This window comes from Dermochelys coriacea, chromosome 26 (assembly GCF_009764565.3).
Source record: "Dermochelys coriacea isolate rDerCor1 chromosome 26, rDerCor1.pri.v4, whole genome shotgun sequence".
NCBI classification, from domain to species: Eukaryota; Metazoa; Chordata; order Testudines; family Dermochelyidae; genus Dermochelys; species Dermochelys coriacea.
This window is the reverse complement of record NC_050093.1, coordinates 14,620,491-14,639,894: the sequence shown is the minus strand read 5'-3', so window position 1 is coordinate 14,639,894 and position 19,404 is coordinate 14,620,491. Positions and strand designations below refer to the sequence as shown.

Sequence of the window (19,404 nt, the reverse complement as noted above, 5' to 3'; positions counted from 1 at the left end):
ACTGACCCCACCCACACAGGCAGGTGAATGGGGCCAGTCAGCTGCGTGAGCGTCTGAGCAGGAGAGCGTTCACACAGCTGCTTTGCAGGTAACAGAGGAACAGCTACTCCCAGCAAGGAGCGGCATCAGTCTCACTCTTGTTGCTGGCCAAGCATGCTTCCTACCTCCATAACTTTTCTCTCGTGTGCCGCTCTGGGCATGCCTTTTCCCAGGCCGTGACAGGGAGCGTTCCCAGCAAGGCAGCAGCAAAGCTGAAACTGCAGCTAAAGAGGTAGCAGGGTAGGAGTGGACAGAGAAGGGGAGGAGGGGTGGGCCAGAGCATGTGTGGTGCTGTGCTCAAAAGAGCCTTTAAACATCCACAGGGGAGCAGAGAGACCCCACAAAGGTAACCCCAGGGCATGTGATTTAACAGGAGCTTTAACACAAAATAGATTTTTTTAAAAATTGGTCAATTTAAAAAATAATCAGGCTGCTGCACCTTGGGCTTGAGCCGGGTGCCACCATTCCGAGCCATGCAGGGTGGTTCCCATTAGCATGAGAAATCGATGCCACGAATCAGGGATATTTTTGGTGTGATCCTGGTTATTTACCTAACATACGCATGGAGCCTGAATACAGTAGGAACGAACAGCAGCATGCAGCTCCATTGCTCAGGAATCCCTCAGCCTCCCTCTCCCACAGTCCCTGTGCCCAAGAAGCTCCATCACTCTGCTTCCTCTCAGGGTCACACACATAACTCCTCCCATGCACACGCCGGCTGCACCCAATCTCCTTCTAGCCCCTGCATTTGCAATCGTTCTGATTGGGCTGGAAACTTCCCACAGGAACTCAACAATGTTCAGACAAAATGTTTCAGAGAAAGACTTTTCATTCAAAATTTCTTATGGGGAAAATGGTGGTTTTGCCACCAGCTCTAGTAGCAATTCAGAGGCAGCAATGAATATTTCTACCAGCCAGCCTCTAAGAAGGGTGGGTGCAGGAACAGGTGAGTGTGTGTGTGGGCAGGGGGAATCAGTCTTTTGACGTGACTAAAAGCAGAGATGTAGGAGGGAAGTCTAGGGAAGCTTGGCCTTTGCGCCAGTGTGACTGTCACGGCAGTGCAATCAAAGCCGAGCAACGAAGGGGAATGGTTGAGGCAGGGTTTGAGAATGAGGTTGTGATGGTGATGAAGGAGAGACTAGCAGGTAGGTGAACCTCTCTGGGTGGGAAGAACAGGGACTCCCCCTTGGTGGAGTATACAAGCCAGTGCCCCCTGCTGACGCTGCCCAGCCCCACCCCTGGCATGCTGAGACTGGAAGCTGGGCCATTAATGTGGCTCTCTGCTCTCTCCTCAGATCCTGATTGAGTTTTGCCCAGGAGGAGCAGTGGATGCAGCAATCCTGGGTAAGTATAGGGTGACCATATTTCCCTATGCTGAATATGGGACACCTGGTAAAATTATTCATATGCAAGCGAGTTCAACGGCAATCAATCAGAACTATGCAGGACAAACATACAAATTAACATCGAGTTGACTGAGCCCTCGTTAAAACAAAATACTGCGTAGATGGATTCTTTTTATTTACCTTCTTATCTTTAAGGCTTTAGGGGTCACATGGGGCGGGATGACAGCCCCGCATCCCCCCTCCACATACATGCGGGGAGAGGTGACAGACATACACTCTCATACACCTCTCTCACACAAGGCGGGGTGACTGACCAACCTGACCCTCCCTGCCTGGCGCTTTCCATCCTCCATACCTGGCTGGCCCCCCGGGACGGACTCGCCTCTCCCAGTATCAGGCGCCGCGTATTCCCAAGGCAACATGGTGGGGGAACATGCAGGGTCACTACCCCCCCCCCCCCCCGGATTTATGCCAGAATTCACACCAGAGCGTGGCCAGCAGCAGCCTTTCGGCACTGTTCGGGAGGGAAGGGATAAGAGCTGCTTCCAGCCACAGGGGAGGATGTGGGGAGGCATACCCTGGCCTGTGTCTTTGCAGAGCTCTTCTCTTCCCCCACATCCGTTCCCCTGTGGCTGGAAGCTGCTTGTCCCTTCCTGCCCACACAGTGTCGGAAGGCAGCTAACACCCCCAGGCTGCTGCTTGCCACCAACATAACCCAGCCGCCTCCTGTCCCCCTGCCTACAGCACAGGCAGGAAGGGGTTAAGCCCTAAGGATGCATTGTGCACCAGGACCCAGGGAACCTGACTGCAGGGGCTTCAGCGAACCTGGCCAGAGAGGTGGCTCAGCAAGGGAGGATGCCTAGGGGGCGGAGCAGCCCCATGCTCCCTGGGGACAGGACCCAGGGTGGGGAGGAAGAGGGTGTTAAGCCCCTGCCCTGGGGACTGCTGTGGAGCCTGCAGGTACAGGGCGTGTACAGGGCTGGAAACCGCTCCCCCTCCATCACTCCACAGCTTAGCTGAGGGGCGGGGAGGCTTCCCTGTGCTAGAGCTGTGTGGGGCTTTGGTACGTGCTGGGCTCGGCTCCTCCTGGCCAGAGCCCCAGGCCAGAGGGTCTTGGGCTTTCCAAGGATGCTGGCCCAGCCTGAGGCAGTGGGGGAAGGAAGGAGCCTGTTGGCCAGGCTGTTGGTGAGCTGAGCGTGCCTACCAGGGGCTGGTTCTCTGCACAGCGCTGGAAGCGGGACATGCCCCACCAGGGGGGATATGGAGGCGCGACGGGGCTGGGGGGGGAGCGAAGGGGCAAAGCAGGGAGAGGACAGTGAGAGGGGGAGCATGTAAAGGGCTGATGAGTGGGCAGCAGAGGTGACTCATAGCCGGCCACTGCCTGGCGCCCGCCCGCACTCATCAGCCATCGCCAGCCAGAAATGGGATGGGGGGCAGGGACCTGCTGTCCGAGAGCCAGCACGCAGTGGGGTCTGTGCTGACAGACCAGCAGGGGGAGTGGCTGGCCCCACGCGCTACATCTTCACCCTGCCACCCGTCTTACACACCCACCCTCATCATCAGCCACTGGACCCCCCCTTCCCCCCCGTTCACTGCTGGTGGATGGGCGGCTGCTGGGCAGGAATCTGGCCAGCAGCAGGACCCACCAGTACTGATGGGGGGAGACAGAATATACAGGACAATTTGCCCATTTTTAAGAAAAAGTCAAGACACCTGCAGGAGGGCTTAAATACGGGACTGTCCCTTTAAAAACAGGACATCTGGTCACCCTAGATAAGTAAATATTCTCCTGGCATCTGTTCTGGGGCCTGTCTACACGACCACATAGTACATGCAAGTGTTGTCAGTTGGCTTGCATGTGTGTGTTCTTTCCGTGTGCCATCCAGCTCGGCGCGGACAGCTGGCTCAGCAGACCTTGGTAGTACTACCCAATGTGGTTAAATGCTAGAGGCTGGAATGTCATTGCCTCAGTAACACTGTTTAGGCTGCCCAGTGCTTCTGTCCTTGGAGCTCCAATGTTATTAGCAGATAGCACAGCGTGTTAGTTCAGCAGCCTCGACATTACTCCCAACGAAAGAGCACAAGCACGGTTCAGTGGCAAAGGAGCAAGGACAGGTTTATTGTCAACGAAGCACAGTACTAGCTCCCTGGATCAGTGTCTACAGTTACACTAACACAAGTATGCTCGTTCTAATGGACTCAGCTCAGTCAGTGGTGGGACTTTCCGGTGCCCCCTCGGCTGGACAAAGAATTAAGGTGAAGTCCCCGACATTTATAGGCTGAGACAAACAACTAGAATACACAATTTACACACCACCTAAGATGTTTCATGACATCTGCTCGTTACTTCCCATTGTTCCTGGTGTCTTGGACAAAACAGCCCTATCCATTGTTTTGTCAAACCATCTAAGCTTGTACTCAATTGGGCTGTATCTGCACTAGCTGGGCTATAATAACGTAAATCTCTAGGACGCTAGCAACAACTGTGCCAAGTTCATGTCCTGGACAGTGAACTTGAGACTGGCTGGTTTAATCCATGGTCTAACTTTGGTTCACAGCCTCTGGTTCCGGCCTCAGATAGATCAAGGTGCTGTAGGGAACTTCTAGTGCATGTCAGCAGGGTCCACAGAGACACTTAGTACATGGCAGGCCAGCAGAGGGCAGATTTATACTCCCAGCTTGCTGCCAACTAAATGTTTGTATAGACAAGCCCTTAGATTCCCTTTCCCCCCTCCAGTGTCATATTCATCCCCAGCCACATCCCCTAGGATCTGTGTCACCAAACCCCAGACAGGCGGAAAATGCAAGTGTGCTTTGCACTAATTAGAGCCCTTTTCACGCCCAATCTTCCTGCTCCTTACAATATCTCACAACAGCCCTGGAGCACCCTTCCCATTTGACAGATGGGTAAACTAAGGCACAGAGACAAGAAGGGCTTGTGGTTAAGGCTGGGACAAGGATGTGGGCTATATGGTTGAAATTCCTGTCTCACTGCAGGCTCACTGTGACCTTGGACGAGTTGTGTTGTGTCTCAGTCCCTCTCCCCCACTTCCTCTCCCCTCCCCCCCCGCCGTGTCTGGCTGGCTATTGAGACCACAGGCTCTTTGGGGCAGGGCCCGGCTTTGGCTCTCTGGCTGTGCAATGCCCGTAGAATGGGGTCCTGAGCCCAGCTGAAGTCCCCATCCCTGGCAAAGTGCTACCTTCATGCCCGTACTAATTGGGCCAGCTGTAACCCCTGACCTGAACCTGTCTCTGTCTCCTGTCGTGCCCCATGCCCAGGGTGATGTGGGGCTTTAGCTACCATACTAACTCCCCAGGGGTGTCTGATTTCAGAACTGGAGAAGGGTCTGACGGAGGAGCAGATCCAAGTGGCCTGTAAGCAGATCCTGCTGGCCCTGCAATATCTCCACAGCTGCAAGATCATCCATCGGGATCTGAAGGCTGGGAATGTCTTGCTGACCTTGGAAGGAGACGTCAAGCTGGGTGAGACTCTGGGGAAGAGACGAGGGCGGGCTGAGCATGGGGTGTGTCATGGGTTCTGTAGCAGTCCAGTAGCAACCCAGGATCCTGCTCCCGGAGGCAGAGAATTAAATTTGTTAGTCTCTAAGGTGCCACAAGTCCTCCTTTTCTTTTTGCGGATGCAGACTAACACGGCTGCTACTTTGAAACTAGAAGAAGTTAAGAGCCTTCGGGTTCTACTGTATGACAGATTCCAGTGAATTATCAGCAGGCGATATAGGATACAGCCAGCCAGGTGCACCGTATTCCCAGAGCGGCTGTAGCAGGGTGTGTGCGAGCGTGGGGGTCACACTCTTGCTGGGCCGTATGCTCGGCTGACATAACTCCACCAGCAGCTGTGAAGTGACTGAAGTCAGCAGAATCGTGCCATGCCCCTGTGTCATGGAGTTACGCCCACAGAGAGTTCGGCCCTGGAGACAGTAAAATCTCCCACTCATAGTCATCGATTGTCTTCTCTTCTCTTTATGACGTAGCTGATTTTGGAGTCTCTGCCAAAAACTCCCAAACCTTGCAGCGACGGACATCCTTCCTTGGGACACCATATTGGTATGTGCCAGCACTGCCTGGGAACAGCAGGGCATTGTGGGTAATGGACTTTTAGGAACAAAGTTGTTTTCTACTGGCCTTTGGCACCTGTGGACACGGTGGCAGATCAGAAATGCTCTGTACTGTCCCTCCAATGGTAGGCTGAGCTCCAGGGAGTTGAAAGAGGGGACACTGGAACCAATCTTTTCCATTGACATAATTTCAGCAAAAAGTGGCTTTTTGTTGAAAAGGAAAATGTAGCAGAAAAAAGGGTTTTGGATGAAAAATCAGCAGCTGAAAACATTTTGGTAAAAATTGTTGGCTTTTGGTAAAAACTTGCTGGTTAATTTTGAAAACCGCTCTTTTTTTAAAACTGAAAATGGTTTTCAAAATTTTTTTTTTTTCTGTTTCTGAGTCTGGCTTTTCCTTGAAAATGTGAAAAGTTTCACAGGCAATTTTGACAAAACAGAAAGAACGATTTTTTCCCCATAATAAATTCTTGGCCTTTTGACCAGCTCTGGCAGGTGCAGGATGTGGTGAAATCCAGCTTCCCGAAGAGACTGGGATGGCAGATGCCCCTGTCTTCACTCTCCTCACTTTAGGAGATCCCTGGCACCCACTTGTGGCACAGGTACTGTCCCCCAGCTGAGCAGGGCTGGGTGGGACTCCATGCAGAAGACATCCTCATTTTTGTGCCACTTCCAAGACAGTCCGACAGTCTCGTTATTTCCTGCTCTAATGGGGCTGGTGACAGCAAATGCTCAGGGAGATGCTGATGGGGAAACCCACCTCTGGGGGCACCGGTAGGTCACTGTGAGCTCATTTCTCTCTCTGGGTGCAGGATGGCTCCAGAAGTGGTGCAGTGTGAGACCTCGAAAGAGAACCCCTATAACTACAAGGCTGACATCTGGTCCCTGGGGATAACCCTGATTGAGATGGCCGAGATGGAGCCCCCCTACCACGAGCTGAACCCCATGAGGGTGCTCCTGAAAATCTCCAAGTCCCAGCCACCCACCTTGCGCTGTCCCAAGCGATGGTGAGTCCATTGACCAGGGAACCCCAACACATGTAGTGCTGAGAACCCACCACCATGGTCATGACAGTGATTTACAAGGGTGCTCACCTGCAGCAATTCCCAAACTGCATAGGCATGCAGCCCCTCTGGGGGTGGGCACCAGCATGCAAGTGGGAGGAAGGGAAAGGTTGGCCACCAATATTGGAGTGAACCCTGACTCTTACTAAAAACACCTGGAGGCTTTTGCTGTCCATGCACGGCCGATAGGACTCCGCTTACAAGGTCCTTAAATAGCAGGGGATCCGGCTATCTGCCTGGGAAGGACAAAGGGATGAGCCCCCCCGTCTGGAGCTTTGAACCCATAGCTCCAGGGAGCAGAGGTATTGCAAACCACAGCCTGGGGCTTGTTACAGCATTGCTGCTGCTCCACAGTACAAGCCAGCAATAGGGGGTTACCATCATCCCATTGTATAGGTGGGGCACAGAGCCAAAACAATTGCAAGGGATGTGGCCAAGGTCCCACAGTGACTCGGTGGCAGAGCTGGGACTAGATCCTAGGAGTTCCAGCTTCCAGGCCACCTCTTAGCCACAGTCTGGGCCTTCTTCCCATCACCTGCCTAGGCTTAAAGGGGGGTCCTGGGCCGGGCTGCCCCGGGGAGCACAGAGCTAGAAGCAGAGCTCAGGGGCTGAACAGCACGGAGGAGTTTTCGCCTCTTCAATCCATTGCTGTGTCCTGCAGGTCTGAGGAGTTTAAAGACTTTCTGAGAAAAGTGCTGGAGAGGAATCCTGAGGTCCGGTGGTCAGCCAGCCAGCTCCTGCAGGTGAGACACGCCCCCTTGGCCACAGGGCAGGGACAGGGACTGGGGGGCAGGGGAGAGGACTTTCCTGTGTTACCTTGGGCCCCAGAACCCCTCGCTTCCCTCAGCAGCGAAACGCAGGTTCCCACCGGCACGTGTGGCGCTCCCACCAAGAGGTGCATGCAGGCCGGTTGGGTCCTGGCCCCCCAGCCCGGCACACAGAGACTGTCCCTGTGGAGAGCTGCACTTGACGGGTCCCTTGCTTCCCCTCAGCACCCCTTCGTGGCCGAGGTGTCGGAGAAGCGGCCCCTGCGGGAGCTGATCGCGGAGGCCAGGGCAGAGGTGATGGAAGAGGTGGAAGAGGAGGAGGAAGAAGGACACGTCTCATCAGTAAGCAGCAACCGAAGCTCATTGTCATTTCCTAGAGGCCAGGCTGGCTCCCCCCTGGGGGGCCGCGCAGGAAGGGGAACATCAGTGATCATGTGGCCCGGGGCACGAGATCGCCTACCCTTCAAACAAGCCCGGCTGGGCCTGGCGTCACACGGGAATGGGGGCGATAGCGGGGGCGGGGCCAGGCTAAGGGCCGGGCATGCTGCGAGGGGCGGGGAGGAGTGGGCGGGACCGGGCGTGCTGGGGGGGAGGAGTGGGCGGGACCGGGCGTGCTGGGGGGGGAATAGTGGGCGGGACCGGGCGTGTTGCAGGAGCTGGGGGGGGGAGTGGGTAGGACCAGGCATACTGCAGGGGGGTGACAGCAGGTGGGGCTGGGCATGCTGGGGGGGGAAAGGGAAAGGCTGCGGGGGAGCGACAGTGGGCGGGGCTGGGCATGCTGGGGGGGAGTGGGCGGGGCCGGGCATGCTGCGGGGGACGTGGGTGGGACCAGACGTGCTGCAGGAGGAGCGAGGAAGAGGATGGGGGTGATAGCGGGAGGGTACGTTGCTGAGCAGGGAGATCCCTGAGTGAGCTAGCGCCAGCCCGGCTGTACTGGGAGAGCAGTGTGGGGTAAAGGCTGGGGCATTCACCTGGGAATCAGGCCTCTGGGGGTCTAAGCTTAGCTCTGCCCAGGACCTGCTAGGTGACCTGGGGCAAATCCCTTCCCGCTACTTGGCGTCTGTTTCCCTCTCCACCCTTCCCTTCATGTGCCTTGTGCAGTGACTGTCACTCTCTGGGGAGGGGCAATAGAGCTGGGTGTCTGCGCAAGGGAATGGACCACGGCCGAAGCCAGCCTTCCCCTCTGCTTCCCCAGCCATCCAGGGGTTTCTCACCCACTTGCTATGGTGATTCATACTCAGGGGCACTGGAAAAGGAGGGGCCCTGGCCCTCCCACTTTTCACCAGCGAGCAACGGAGAGGGGGGCGGAATAGAGTGAGCCGGGGTGTGGTTTTGGGGGGAAGGGGGGTGCAAGGGCAGGGGGGGTTTGGGTCTCAGCACTCCCTGTGCTTGGCTGTCACCTGCCTCAGCAGGAGGGAACGTTCCATAGGCTGTGCAGCATGGACGGTCCTCAGTCGTTTCCTGCCTCCCTGCCCGGCCATTCGGGATCAGGTGACGCTCTGAGCCAGGTCCTTAGGTGGTGCAAGCTGGAACAGCTCCATTGATTTCACTGGCACCAGCTGAGCATCTGCCCCAATGGCTCCTCCAGGTTAGATAGGGGGGGTTCATAAAGTCGCGGTTTGGATTTGGGTGTTTGACAAGAAGCTGCAGCTATCTCTAACCTTTCTCCTCCTCTTGATCCAACAGCCACACCATGACCACAAAGGCTCCTTCTACAAGGCCTCCAGCAGCAGCCACCACGAGCAGGAAACGCCGTCCCAGCACAGTCAGAACCTGGACAGGAGGGAAGTGCAATCCCTCCCCACGGCAGGAGCTGGCAGGGAGATAGACATGATGGCTCAGCCAGCCAGCCACTCTGCTCCGCCAGCAGAGGAGAGCGAACAGGAAGAGCAAACGGGGTCTGCAAAAAATCAAATGGGGAGCCCTCTCTCTGCTGGCCAGCCTGAGTTCCAAGGACCTGGTGTCAACACCAGTGTCCAGGGAGACTCAGTCCCCTATGGTCCCCAGATGAGGAAAAAAAAAGCTTCCGACTTCCTGAAAGAAATGAGGCGAAAGTCCACGCCCATGTTTGCAGCTTCCCGGGAGCTGCGCGGCTCCTTGAGGCTCCCCTCCCGAAAGCGCTCTGACGTCCTGAAGCTGATGAGACGCAGGTCGTTCTTTGGTGGGTTGAAGTCACAAGAAAATGCCAGCGAAACAGGTGGAATCAATGGAGAGCCAGTGGCGCATACAGCCAGTGGGAAAGCTCAGGGCGAGGAGCAGCTGCCTTCATGTCCTGAGCCTCAGCCATGTGTGGGACTGCCAGACACTTTGAAGGAGACAGTGCCAGATCCCTTCCGAGCAGCAGCACTCGAACCAGAAGCAGAGAAGGACTTTAAAGGGGACCATGAAAAGGAGACCAGCCTTCTAGAGAGCCCAGCCCAAGCAAGAGAACTTTGTACTAGGCTAAATCATTTAGCACCATCTAAAGATCCAACTGAAGGGCAAGAGATGGAAACAGAAGAAGCAGAAACTGCTGACGATCAGGCCAACTCTGTATTGGAAGAAACTCAGGCAGGTTTTAAACTCCCCGACTCAAACATAACAGACAGAGTTCCCTCCACAGAAGCAGAAAGTCAACAGGCAGCTGTAGGCCTGGAGGACAGAACCCAGACATGCTCCACTTTGCTTTCAGTGAGTAACAAGGAAAGCCTGTCAAATAGCGATTCTACCAGTAATTTATTGGCTCTGCAGGAACACACAGGAGCAACTAAGTGGGACTTGTCTGAAGGCTCAGCTGTGATGGAAGAAGGACAGACCGTGGATGAGAATCCTCCCCCCAGTTCCAAGAAATGGAGGATTCCGGTTGAAAGGACAGAGAAAATACGAAGTCTAGCCAAGAAACATTACCTGGATTGTGCGTCTGTGAGCAGCCCTCTTGCAAACCTGGGTGTGAGCGAGGACACACGACTAATAGCAGCTCTAGACCTTTGTCAGACTAATACTAAAGTTCTGAGCATCAAAGAATCCTTGAGACAGCTCCAGCCCAAAGATGCTGGAGTGTGTATAGATAAAGAAGTAAGAGGGGTTAGATTACAGACTGAAAATTTCCCAAATGTAGCAGAAACACAAGATGGTGGAGGCCCAGAGATGTCTGGGGAGGTAGCAGAGCAGACACACTGTGAAACTGAGAATGAAAGACTCCTCAAGAAATTAGAGCAGAGTGGTGAGAATTGGCAGCAGGCAGAAACCTTCTCAGTAAAGAATGAAGCAGAAGGAGACATGGAGAACGCAGATGAAAACACGGAGGTGGGATCAGCAACCCTAGAAAAGCCGTATTGCATGGGAGAGATTGCAGTGACTGAGAATGGAGAGAAAAATGCAGCAGTCGCTCCTTCTGCTAAGGAGACAGTGGTTCCAGCCAAAGCGGAAACAGGGAAGAATGAGGAAGAAACTATAGACAACAATATAAAAGGTCATTTAAATGAAGATCAACATTCGGGGGGGCACACCTCCCCCATGGAGATCATGGGGCCAGCACATGAGAAGGTAGAAGGAGATATTGTAAACAAAGTTGTAGAGGGGCATTTAAAGGGAGACCAACAAGCAATGGTGGACACATCCAGCCAGGAGATACTGGTCCCAGCAAGAAAGGAAGCCCAGGAAGGCACTAGAGAAAATATAACACTGGGTCATTTAAATTTAGAGGATCAAAACTCAGTGGTGGACACCTCCCTCAAGGAGAGCCTAGTGCCAGATAAAGCACACACAGGGGAGAAAGTGGAAGACAGTGCAGACAGTCCTCAGGGTGGCCCGTTAAATGTTGTTGAGGACAAAGACCATAAAGCTAGGGGAGATGGAAATGGTAGAGAAACAGCAAAGGAAGAGAGACATCCACCTGGAGAAGGTCTGGCAGAGGCTGCTCTGGATCCAGAAGGGGCCTCGGGGGATGGAGCTGAAAGAGAAGAGAGAAGTGCCCTCCTTGGGAACGGAGCAGGGCTGGAACCCCAGGGGGCACCTATTGGGCACCCAAAGGTAAGGAAAAGCGTGAGCTTTGCAGAGGCACCCCTGGGCTGCCCCGCCTCCCTGAAACACACAGCTAATGGAGGAGCAGTGAGAGATGGAAAAGATCCCAGTGGTGAGGGAGATTCGACCTTAAACGATGGTTTAATATACAACCAAGAAGAAGAGACGCTGACTTCACCAGGCAATACAGAGTCTGATAGGCACCGCCAACTTCCTTCTGCAAGGCTGCAGACCCCGTGCTGCGCGCAAGACGTCACACAGGTAGGCTGGCATGACACGTGAGACTAGAATGCTTTGAATGGAGGGCAGGATGCCAGGGTCTGGGGGCCTTTTGTCTCTAGGGCTGTCTCTGGGCCTAGCTGGGAGGCTATTGTGGGCTGACTTGAGGTTCTTAGTCCTGTGGCCATACCCAAGAAACCCTCCTACTCTCCTGGCCCCACACAGACTGGCTCCCTGGAATGGAGAAGGACTGAGCTGACTGAATCCTGAGGGAGGTCCCTTTAGATCAGGCCTGAGACACTGCCATGGGGAAAGGGGAAGATACTTTTTCTGCCAGGCCTACAAACAGGACTTCATCTTCCCGGGCTCTCCCCCTGGCAACTCTGAGGAGCGCCAACTCCATTTTGAGCCCCGAGGCTGTATAAAATCCATGCTTTGTGGATGGGCTGTTGCAGGCAGGCAGTGCAGAATGGCCCAGGAGCACAGTGCTGTATGGTTTGTCTCACAGCACATTCATGGTTAACTGCTACTTTGTCTGGAGGATGTAACAAACCAGAGAAACCACAGACTGTTTCAAGCAGAAACGGATTAAACTGTTAGCACCGAATCCTGATGCCTTTTTCTCCGTCTGTGCTCAGTGGGACAGATCCTCAACAGCTGTAGTACGACAAAGGGCCAAGGACAATTTACACCAGCTGAGGATCTGTTCCAGTATCTGTGTCTGGCTTCACTGGGTGCTTTGCCTGAGCAAGGGCTGAGCATGGACTTGGGGAATTAGCCCAGTGACCTCAGTGAGAGTTGGCATGTGACCCTCCGGATTTGATCCATAAGAAAATGACAATTATGCAAATACACCAGACCCTCGCTAGAACGTGGGATTTGGGATCCATGTGTGGTACAACGTTAACGCGGGGACCCCATAAAAATGAATTCCAATTAAAGTCATTAAATTTGGGATTCATGGCCGCGACTACGTTATATGCGAATTCGTGCTATATAGACGTGTATTCTAGCGAGGGTCCGGTGTACATTATCCAGGGAACTGGCATGTTGGGGTCTCTGGTGCCAGGCTCTGCACTGGTGGTTTGTCATGGTAGCTGCTAATTGACAGCTCTTCCTCACCCAGTGTTGGCTGGGAGGAACAAAGACTCGCTCAGAGCAGGATAGCCTCATTAAGGTTTGGTCCAAGTTCCCTTTCCCTGTGCCAGCAAAGTGTATGTCAGTTCCCGTTCCCTATGCCAGGAGATGTCAGTTCCGCCCTTTCTGCACAGAGGTCCTGCCCTGATGCCCATTTTCTAGGCTCTTCCGAAAATTGTCAGCAACATCCACACACATGCCGATTGCTCTGTTTGCCAACCAGACGCTTTAACTGATCGCCTCGCTACAATTCGTTGCGTGAGCCCAGCTCCTTGCTTTCCATGCTTGGTCCTATTCAGAGTGACCCAGAGCTGGGCAAACCTTCAAGAGGGCCAAACCCTGACATCCTGACAGAGCAGGAGCAGGAGCGGAGGCTATCACAGCTACAGAGGCAGCAGTAGTAATGACCCAAGAAATGGAAGAGACAATGAAGATGACTGGATAAGGAAGTTGCGGGATGTACATTATCCTGGAGCAGGTACCTGAAAAGAGCTTTGTTTGTGTGAAGTGCTGCTGATAGATGTGATGGAAAAGAGGATCCAAGGTCTGGAGATGCAGGTAGAAACTGTGGTTGAATTTCAAAGGGGATTTGCATGGATGAAGAAGGGAAGGCAAGAGGAGGCTGAAAGGAAAACTCTAAGACTTGGAGATGCAAGCTGGACTGGAGAACTGTGATGGTAAAAGGGGCCAGTGGAAGCATATGATTATGAGAACAAGCCAAGGAAACAACTGGTGAGTGAAGGAGAAATAGAGCTGAGGAAAAGGTTTGTGGAGTTGGAAAGTGAAGGGGCATGGCAGAAAAGGCGAGAGGGCCAGGAAGAAGAGAAGAGCAGCTAGTCTTACAAGAAGAGGGGAAAAGTCAATGGAGATAGCTGGATTTCGGAGGCCCAGGAGCACAGATGATGATTCGCAGAAGATTGCAAGTGAGTGCAAAGGACAAAAGGCAGCCTGAAAGAACAGAAGGCTGGAGAATGGCACCAACACCAGGAAGAGGAAGGTCTATTAGATTGGGAACTCCCTATTAAGAAGAACAGACAGGCCTGTCACCAGAGTTGATCCAGAAAACAGAAGGTTGTGCTGTCTTCCAGGAGCTAAGATACTGGATGTGGACCTGAGGCCAAAGAGGATCCTAATATGAACAGGAAAGAATCCACTGACTGTCCTTCATGTGGGAACAAATGACACAGACATTTAAGGAAATGGAGGCTTAGGTGATCTTCAGTGGGATTGTACCTATCCCCAGAAGAGGAGAGTGAAGGTGAGACAAGATGATGATGATGGGATGTTCAGCCGTTGGGAGGCATTCATTGACAGAGGACTGTTCTCCTGGGACGGACTCCACCTGAGTAGGGATGAAGATAGTCTTCTGGGATGGAGGTTGACACAACTGATTAAAAGAGCTTTAAACTAGGAATTTGGGGGAGATGGTTGGGAGATGCTCATGTAATCTCAACACCTGATCCAAATATTGAGCGGGAGGAAAATCAAGTAAGAGAGGATACAGCAATGGAGAAAGGAACACCAAAGGGCAAAAGAGTGGACATCAAGAGGAAGGACAGCACTGATTCCAATGGCACTAAGTCAGGTGGGTGGTATTGGCGATGATCCGGTGAGGAATTTGGGCGAAGTGGAGCAGAAACAACGAAGATAACTGTACACCAATGCAAGGAGCCTGGGTAACAAAATGGAGGAAGTAGAGCTACTGGTCCAGGAAGGTGAAACCAGACGTGAGAAGGATTATTATCCCTCTATTGTTTCTATAGAAACACGGTGAGATAGTTGTCACGGCTGGAGCACAGGTTTTGAAGGGTATGTGCTATTCAGGAAAGACAGAAATAAAGATAGAGGTGGTGCAGTAGCATTGTATATTAATGACAAGGTAGATGGTAAAGAAATCAGAAGTGATGAAATGGATAAAACAGAATCTATTTAGGTAAACACACTTTGGGGAAGAGAGATACCAGAGGCTCCACTGGGATAATGCTTGGGGTGTGCTACAGACCCCTAGGATCTGATCTGGATATGGATTGAAATCTCTTTTATTTTTCATGAAAAACATACTACTGGGAATTGTGTGATTATGGGAGCCTTTAACTTCCCAGATATAGATTGGAGGAGAAGTGCTACTAATAACAGTAGGGTCTAGGTTTTCCTGGATGTGACAGCTGACAGATTCTTCACCTAATAATCACTGAACCTACAAAGAGGTGAGGCCATTTTAGAGTTGATATTGGTGAGTAGAGAGGAGCTGGTTGTAAGGGATAACCTTGGTTGGAGTGATCATGAGCTAATTCAGTTTAAACTAAATGGAAGGATAAACACAAATCGATCTGCAACTAGGGGCCTTGATTTCCAAAGGGCAAATTTGAAAACACGAAGGGAATTAGTTAGAGAAGCAGGCTGGACTGAAAAATTCAAGGATCTGAATATGGAGGAGACTTGGAATTACTTTAAATCAAAGTTGCAGAGGCTCTCTGAAGCCTGCATCCCAAACAAGTGGAAACAATTCACAGCGAAGGGTTACAGACCAAGCTGGCTGAACAAGCATCTCAAACAGGTGATTAAGAGAATGCAGAAAGCCTATAAGGGATGGATCAGCAAGGAAAGCTACCACTCGGAGGTTTGAAAGTGTAGGGATAAAGTGAGAACTGCCAAGAGCCAAGCAGAGTTGGACCTAGCAAAGGGAATTAAAACCAATAGTGAAAGATTCTATAGCTGTATAAATAAAAAGAAAACAAGGAAAGAAGAAGTGGGACCTCTAAACACTGAGGATGGGGCGGAGATCTAAAATAATCTAGGCCGGCCCCAACACCTACACAAATACTTTGCCTCAGTTTTCAATAAGGATAATGAAGATTTTAGGGGTAGTGGCAGGTAGCTAATGGAAATGAGGATATGGAAGTAGAAATTACCACATGCAAGGTGGAAGTCAAACTCAACCATCTTAACAGGATCAAATCGGGGGTTCCAGATAATCTCCATCGAAGAATATTAAAGGAACCAGCACATGAAATTGCAAGCCCAATAGCAAGGATTTTTAATGAATCTGTAAACTCGGGAGGTCATACTCTATGACTGGAGAATTGCCAATATAGTGCCTATTTTTAAGAAAGGGGAAAAAAGTATTCCAGGAAACTGTAAGCCTGTTAATTTGACCTCAGTTGTATGCAAGGTCTTAGAACAAATTTTGAAAGAGAAAGAAAGTAGTTAAGGATATAAGGGTAAATGGTAATTGGGATAAAATACAACATGATTTTACAAAAGGTAGAGTGTGCCAGACCAACCTGATCTCCTTTTTTGAGATGGTAACTGATTTTTTAGCCAAGGGAAATTCAGTAGATCTAATCAAACTGGATTTCAGTAAGGCATGTGATATAGTTCCACATGAGAAATTATTAGTTAAATTGGAGAAGTTGAGGATTAATACAAGAGTTGAAAGGTGGGTAAGGAACTGCTTAAAGGGTAGACTACAGTGGATCATACTGAAAGGTGAACTGTCAGGCTCGAGGGAGGTTCTTCAGGGATTGGTTTTGGAACCAATCTTATTTATCATTTTCATTCATGAATTTAGCTCAAAAAGTGGGAGTGTGCTAATAAAATTTGCAGATGACACAAAGTTGGGAGGTATTGCCAATCCAGAGGATGACCAGCATATCATACAAGAAGATCTGGATGACCTAGAAAACTGACATAATAGAAATGGGATGAAATTTAATAGTGCACAGTGAAAGGTCATGCACATAGGGACTAACAACAAGAATTTTTGCTATAAACTGGGGACGTATCAGTTGGAAGTGACAGAGGAGAAAGACCTGGGTCTATTGGTCAATCGTAGGATGACTATGAGTTGCCAATATGATGTAGTCATGAGAGACTAATTCAGTCCTAGGTTGCATCAGGCGAGGTATTTCCTGTAGAGACAGGGAAGTGTTAGTACCATTGTACAAGGCACTGGTGAAGCCTCATCTGTGTACAGTTCTGATCTCCCATGTTTAAGAAAGATGAATTCAAACTGGAACGGGTGCAGAGAAGGACTGCTAGGATGATCTGAGGAATGGAAAACCTATCTTATGAGAGGGGACTCAAAGAAGGTTGAGGGGAGATATGATTGCTCTCTAGAAATACATCAGAGGGATAAATACCAGTGCAGGAGAGGTGTTATTTAAGTTAAGGGCCAATGTTGGCACAAGAGCAAATGGCTATAAACTGGCCATCAACAAGTTTAGGCTTGAAATTAGATGAAGGTTTCTAACCATCAGAGGAGTGAAGTTCTGGAACAGCCTCCCAAGGGGAGCAGTGGAGGCAAAAAACCTAACTGGCTTCAAGACTGAGTTTGATAAGAGGGATGGTATGGTATTACTGCCTAAAATGGCATATAGCCAATCTGCAACTGCTTGCAGAAAATATCTCCAAAGGCCGGAGATGAGACACTAGATGAGGAGGCTCTGAGTTACTGCAGAGAATTCTTTTCCAGGTATCTACTGGGTGAGTCTTGCCCACATGTTCAGGATCTAACTGGTTACCATATTTGGGGTCAGGAAGGAATTTTCCTTCAAGTCAGATTGGCAAAGACTCTGGAGACTTTTTTCGCCTTCCTCTGCAGCGTGGAGCATGGGTCACTTGCAGGTTTAAACCAGTGTAAATGGTGGATTCTCTATACCTTGAGGCCTGTAAAGCGTGATTTGAGGACCTCAGTAACTCAGCCAGAGGGGAGGGGTCTATTACAGGAATGTGTGGGCGAAGTTCTGTGGTCTGCAATGTACAGGAGGTCAGACTAGATGATCACGGTGGCCCCTTCTGGCCTTAAAGTCTATGAGTTTTTATTTTACTCAGTCCTTGCTCAGGCTGTGATTTGGCTTCGCTGGGAGTTCACCTGAGTAAGAACAGAGCATGTGCCTGTGTTAATTCTCCCTGGTCTGAGTGATACATAAACAAGTGGAATTATGTGGTGGAGGTTCAAGCTGCCTCCACATCAGCTGTTTTGTTGGGTTTATCTCTTTGAATGAGTGGATTCTAGGCTTGTTGTGAGCATAACCCCGTCTGTGGTCTCAGGAGGCTGTCTCCCTAAGAAGAACAGTGAAGAAAACCAGGAAGTTTGTTGTGGATGGGAAGGAGGTCAGCGTGACAACCTCAAAGACCATCGGTGAGGTGGACACAAAGGGCGAGAAGATGCGCTCGGCTCGGTAAGGGGCATTTGGCCGACTGGGAGGGGATATAGCCGAAGGATTACAGCAGGGGCTCTCAGGGTGGGGGCTGAGAGCATCCTGCCCTTCCCATATTGTTAAATAGGAGATGGAAAGGGCAAGTCATGATGCAGAAAAGGGAATATCACCTGGGCAGGGTGAGAAGTACGGGACTTAGAGCATGAGAGGGGAGGGTGAGATTCTGCTCACAGCTCTGCCACTGACTGACTGACTAAGTGACCTTCTGTTTTCATAGAATATCAGGGTTGGAAGGGACCTCAGGAAGTCATCTAGTCCAACCTCCTGCTCAAAGCAGGACCAATCCCCAATTTTTGCCCCAGATCCCTAAATGGCCCCCTCAAGGATTGAACTCACAACCCTGGGTTAAGCAAGCCAATACTCAAACCATTCAGCTATCCCTCCCACTAACGCACCCCCATCTGGCAACAGCGTGTGCTAGGGTGTGGTCTCAGAGGGACGTCTGCAGACAGCGCGCAGTGGATCTGGGAGGGACGTCTGCAGACAGTGCGCAGTGGGTCTGGGAGGGACGTCTCTGTACAAATGTAGGACATTGTTTGTTGTTATGGGCAGTAGCTCATCATAAGTAAAGGAGAGTGTGCGCAGGATCATCTCTAATCCTCATGCATGTTCACAGTTATTGCATCCCAGTTACTGAAGACACTGGTGTTACTTCAGGGATGAATTTGGTCTAAAGGTTTCACACCTTTTTCTATAGCCACATTTACACTTAGGGTGGCAGCCACCCTGCCAATCTGCAGCTCCAGTGGGAAGAAGCAGGAAACCTTCCAAACACAGGGGATTTCTATATCTGCACAGGGCTAGATTCTCTAGTGGCACCACTCCATTGACGTCAGTGGAGTTTGCAGACTTGTGGTAAAACTCAAGAGCAGGCTTCCCTGTGAAATTGTCAGTGATCCTCTTGTGGCTAGAGCCAGAACTGGGCCAGTCTCACCTGAGGAGACAAATAAAAACCATTCAGGGTCAAGTATGGTTCTGAAAATGGCTGAAGTTTCAGGAGGTTGCTTATTGCTTGCCAGTGCATCTCCCCACCATTGCCCTTCCTGTGGGTCTGTCTCCCTGTCGCCAGGCGCCAGGAGCTGCATGAACTCCGCCTCCTCCAGAAGGAAGAGCAGCGAGCCCAGAGCCAGCTGGAGCAGAAGCTCCATCAGCAGCGGGAGCAGATGTTCCGCCACATTGAGCAGGAAATGACGGTAACCACACACAGCCCTTCCTTAGCTGCTGTCAGCTCGGGCCCTGCGAGCGGTGCAGGGTGCGACTGCTCTCATCTCTATGGCATAATCGTATGCAGTTCAGACTTTGGAGAACTGAAAATCATCACCGGCCTCGATCCATCCTGTTCCCAGCTCCCAATCCAGCACCGCTCCAGACCCCACATGGGACATGCTTAGGGTGACCATATTTCCCAAAGGGAAAACAGGGCAGCGCATGGGCTAACCCAAGGCCACCTTCCCCCCCGCCCCCGGTGGAGGGCTAGGCTGAGCCACTCGCCCAAGCCCCCTGGCCTGAGCTGCTCGTCCAAGCCCCCCTCCCCA

General features: G+C 51.5%; 1 protein-coding gene across 1 annotated transcript in view; it reads left to right on the top strand.

Moving 5' to 3' along the window:
• Window positions 1–19,404, top strand: part of LOC119848825 (serine/threonine-protein kinase 10-like) — a 44,161-nt gene that overhangs the window by 10,614 nt on the left and 14,143 nt on the right. The window contains exons 3-11 of the mRNA XM_038385104.2: window positions 1,335–1,383; window positions 4,719–4,868; window positions 5,378–5,450; window positions 6,271–6,465; window positions 7,184–7,265; window positions 7,515–7,631; window positions 8,976–11,552; window positions 17,700–17,830; window positions 18,939–19,062. Coding sequence (XP_038241032.1) covers window positions 1,335–1,383; window positions 4,719–4,868; window positions 5,378–5,450; window positions 6,271–6,465; window positions 7,184–7,265; window positions 7,515–7,631; window positions 8,976–11,552; window positions 17,700–17,830; window positions 18,939–19,062 — 3,498 coding nt within the window. The remainder of the gene's footprint in view (window positions 1–1,334; window positions 1,384–4,718; window positions 4,869–5,377; window positions 5,451–6,270; window positions 6,466–7,183; window positions 7,266–7,514; window positions 7,632–8,975; window positions 11,553–17,699; window positions 17,831–18,938; window positions 19,063–19,404) is intronic.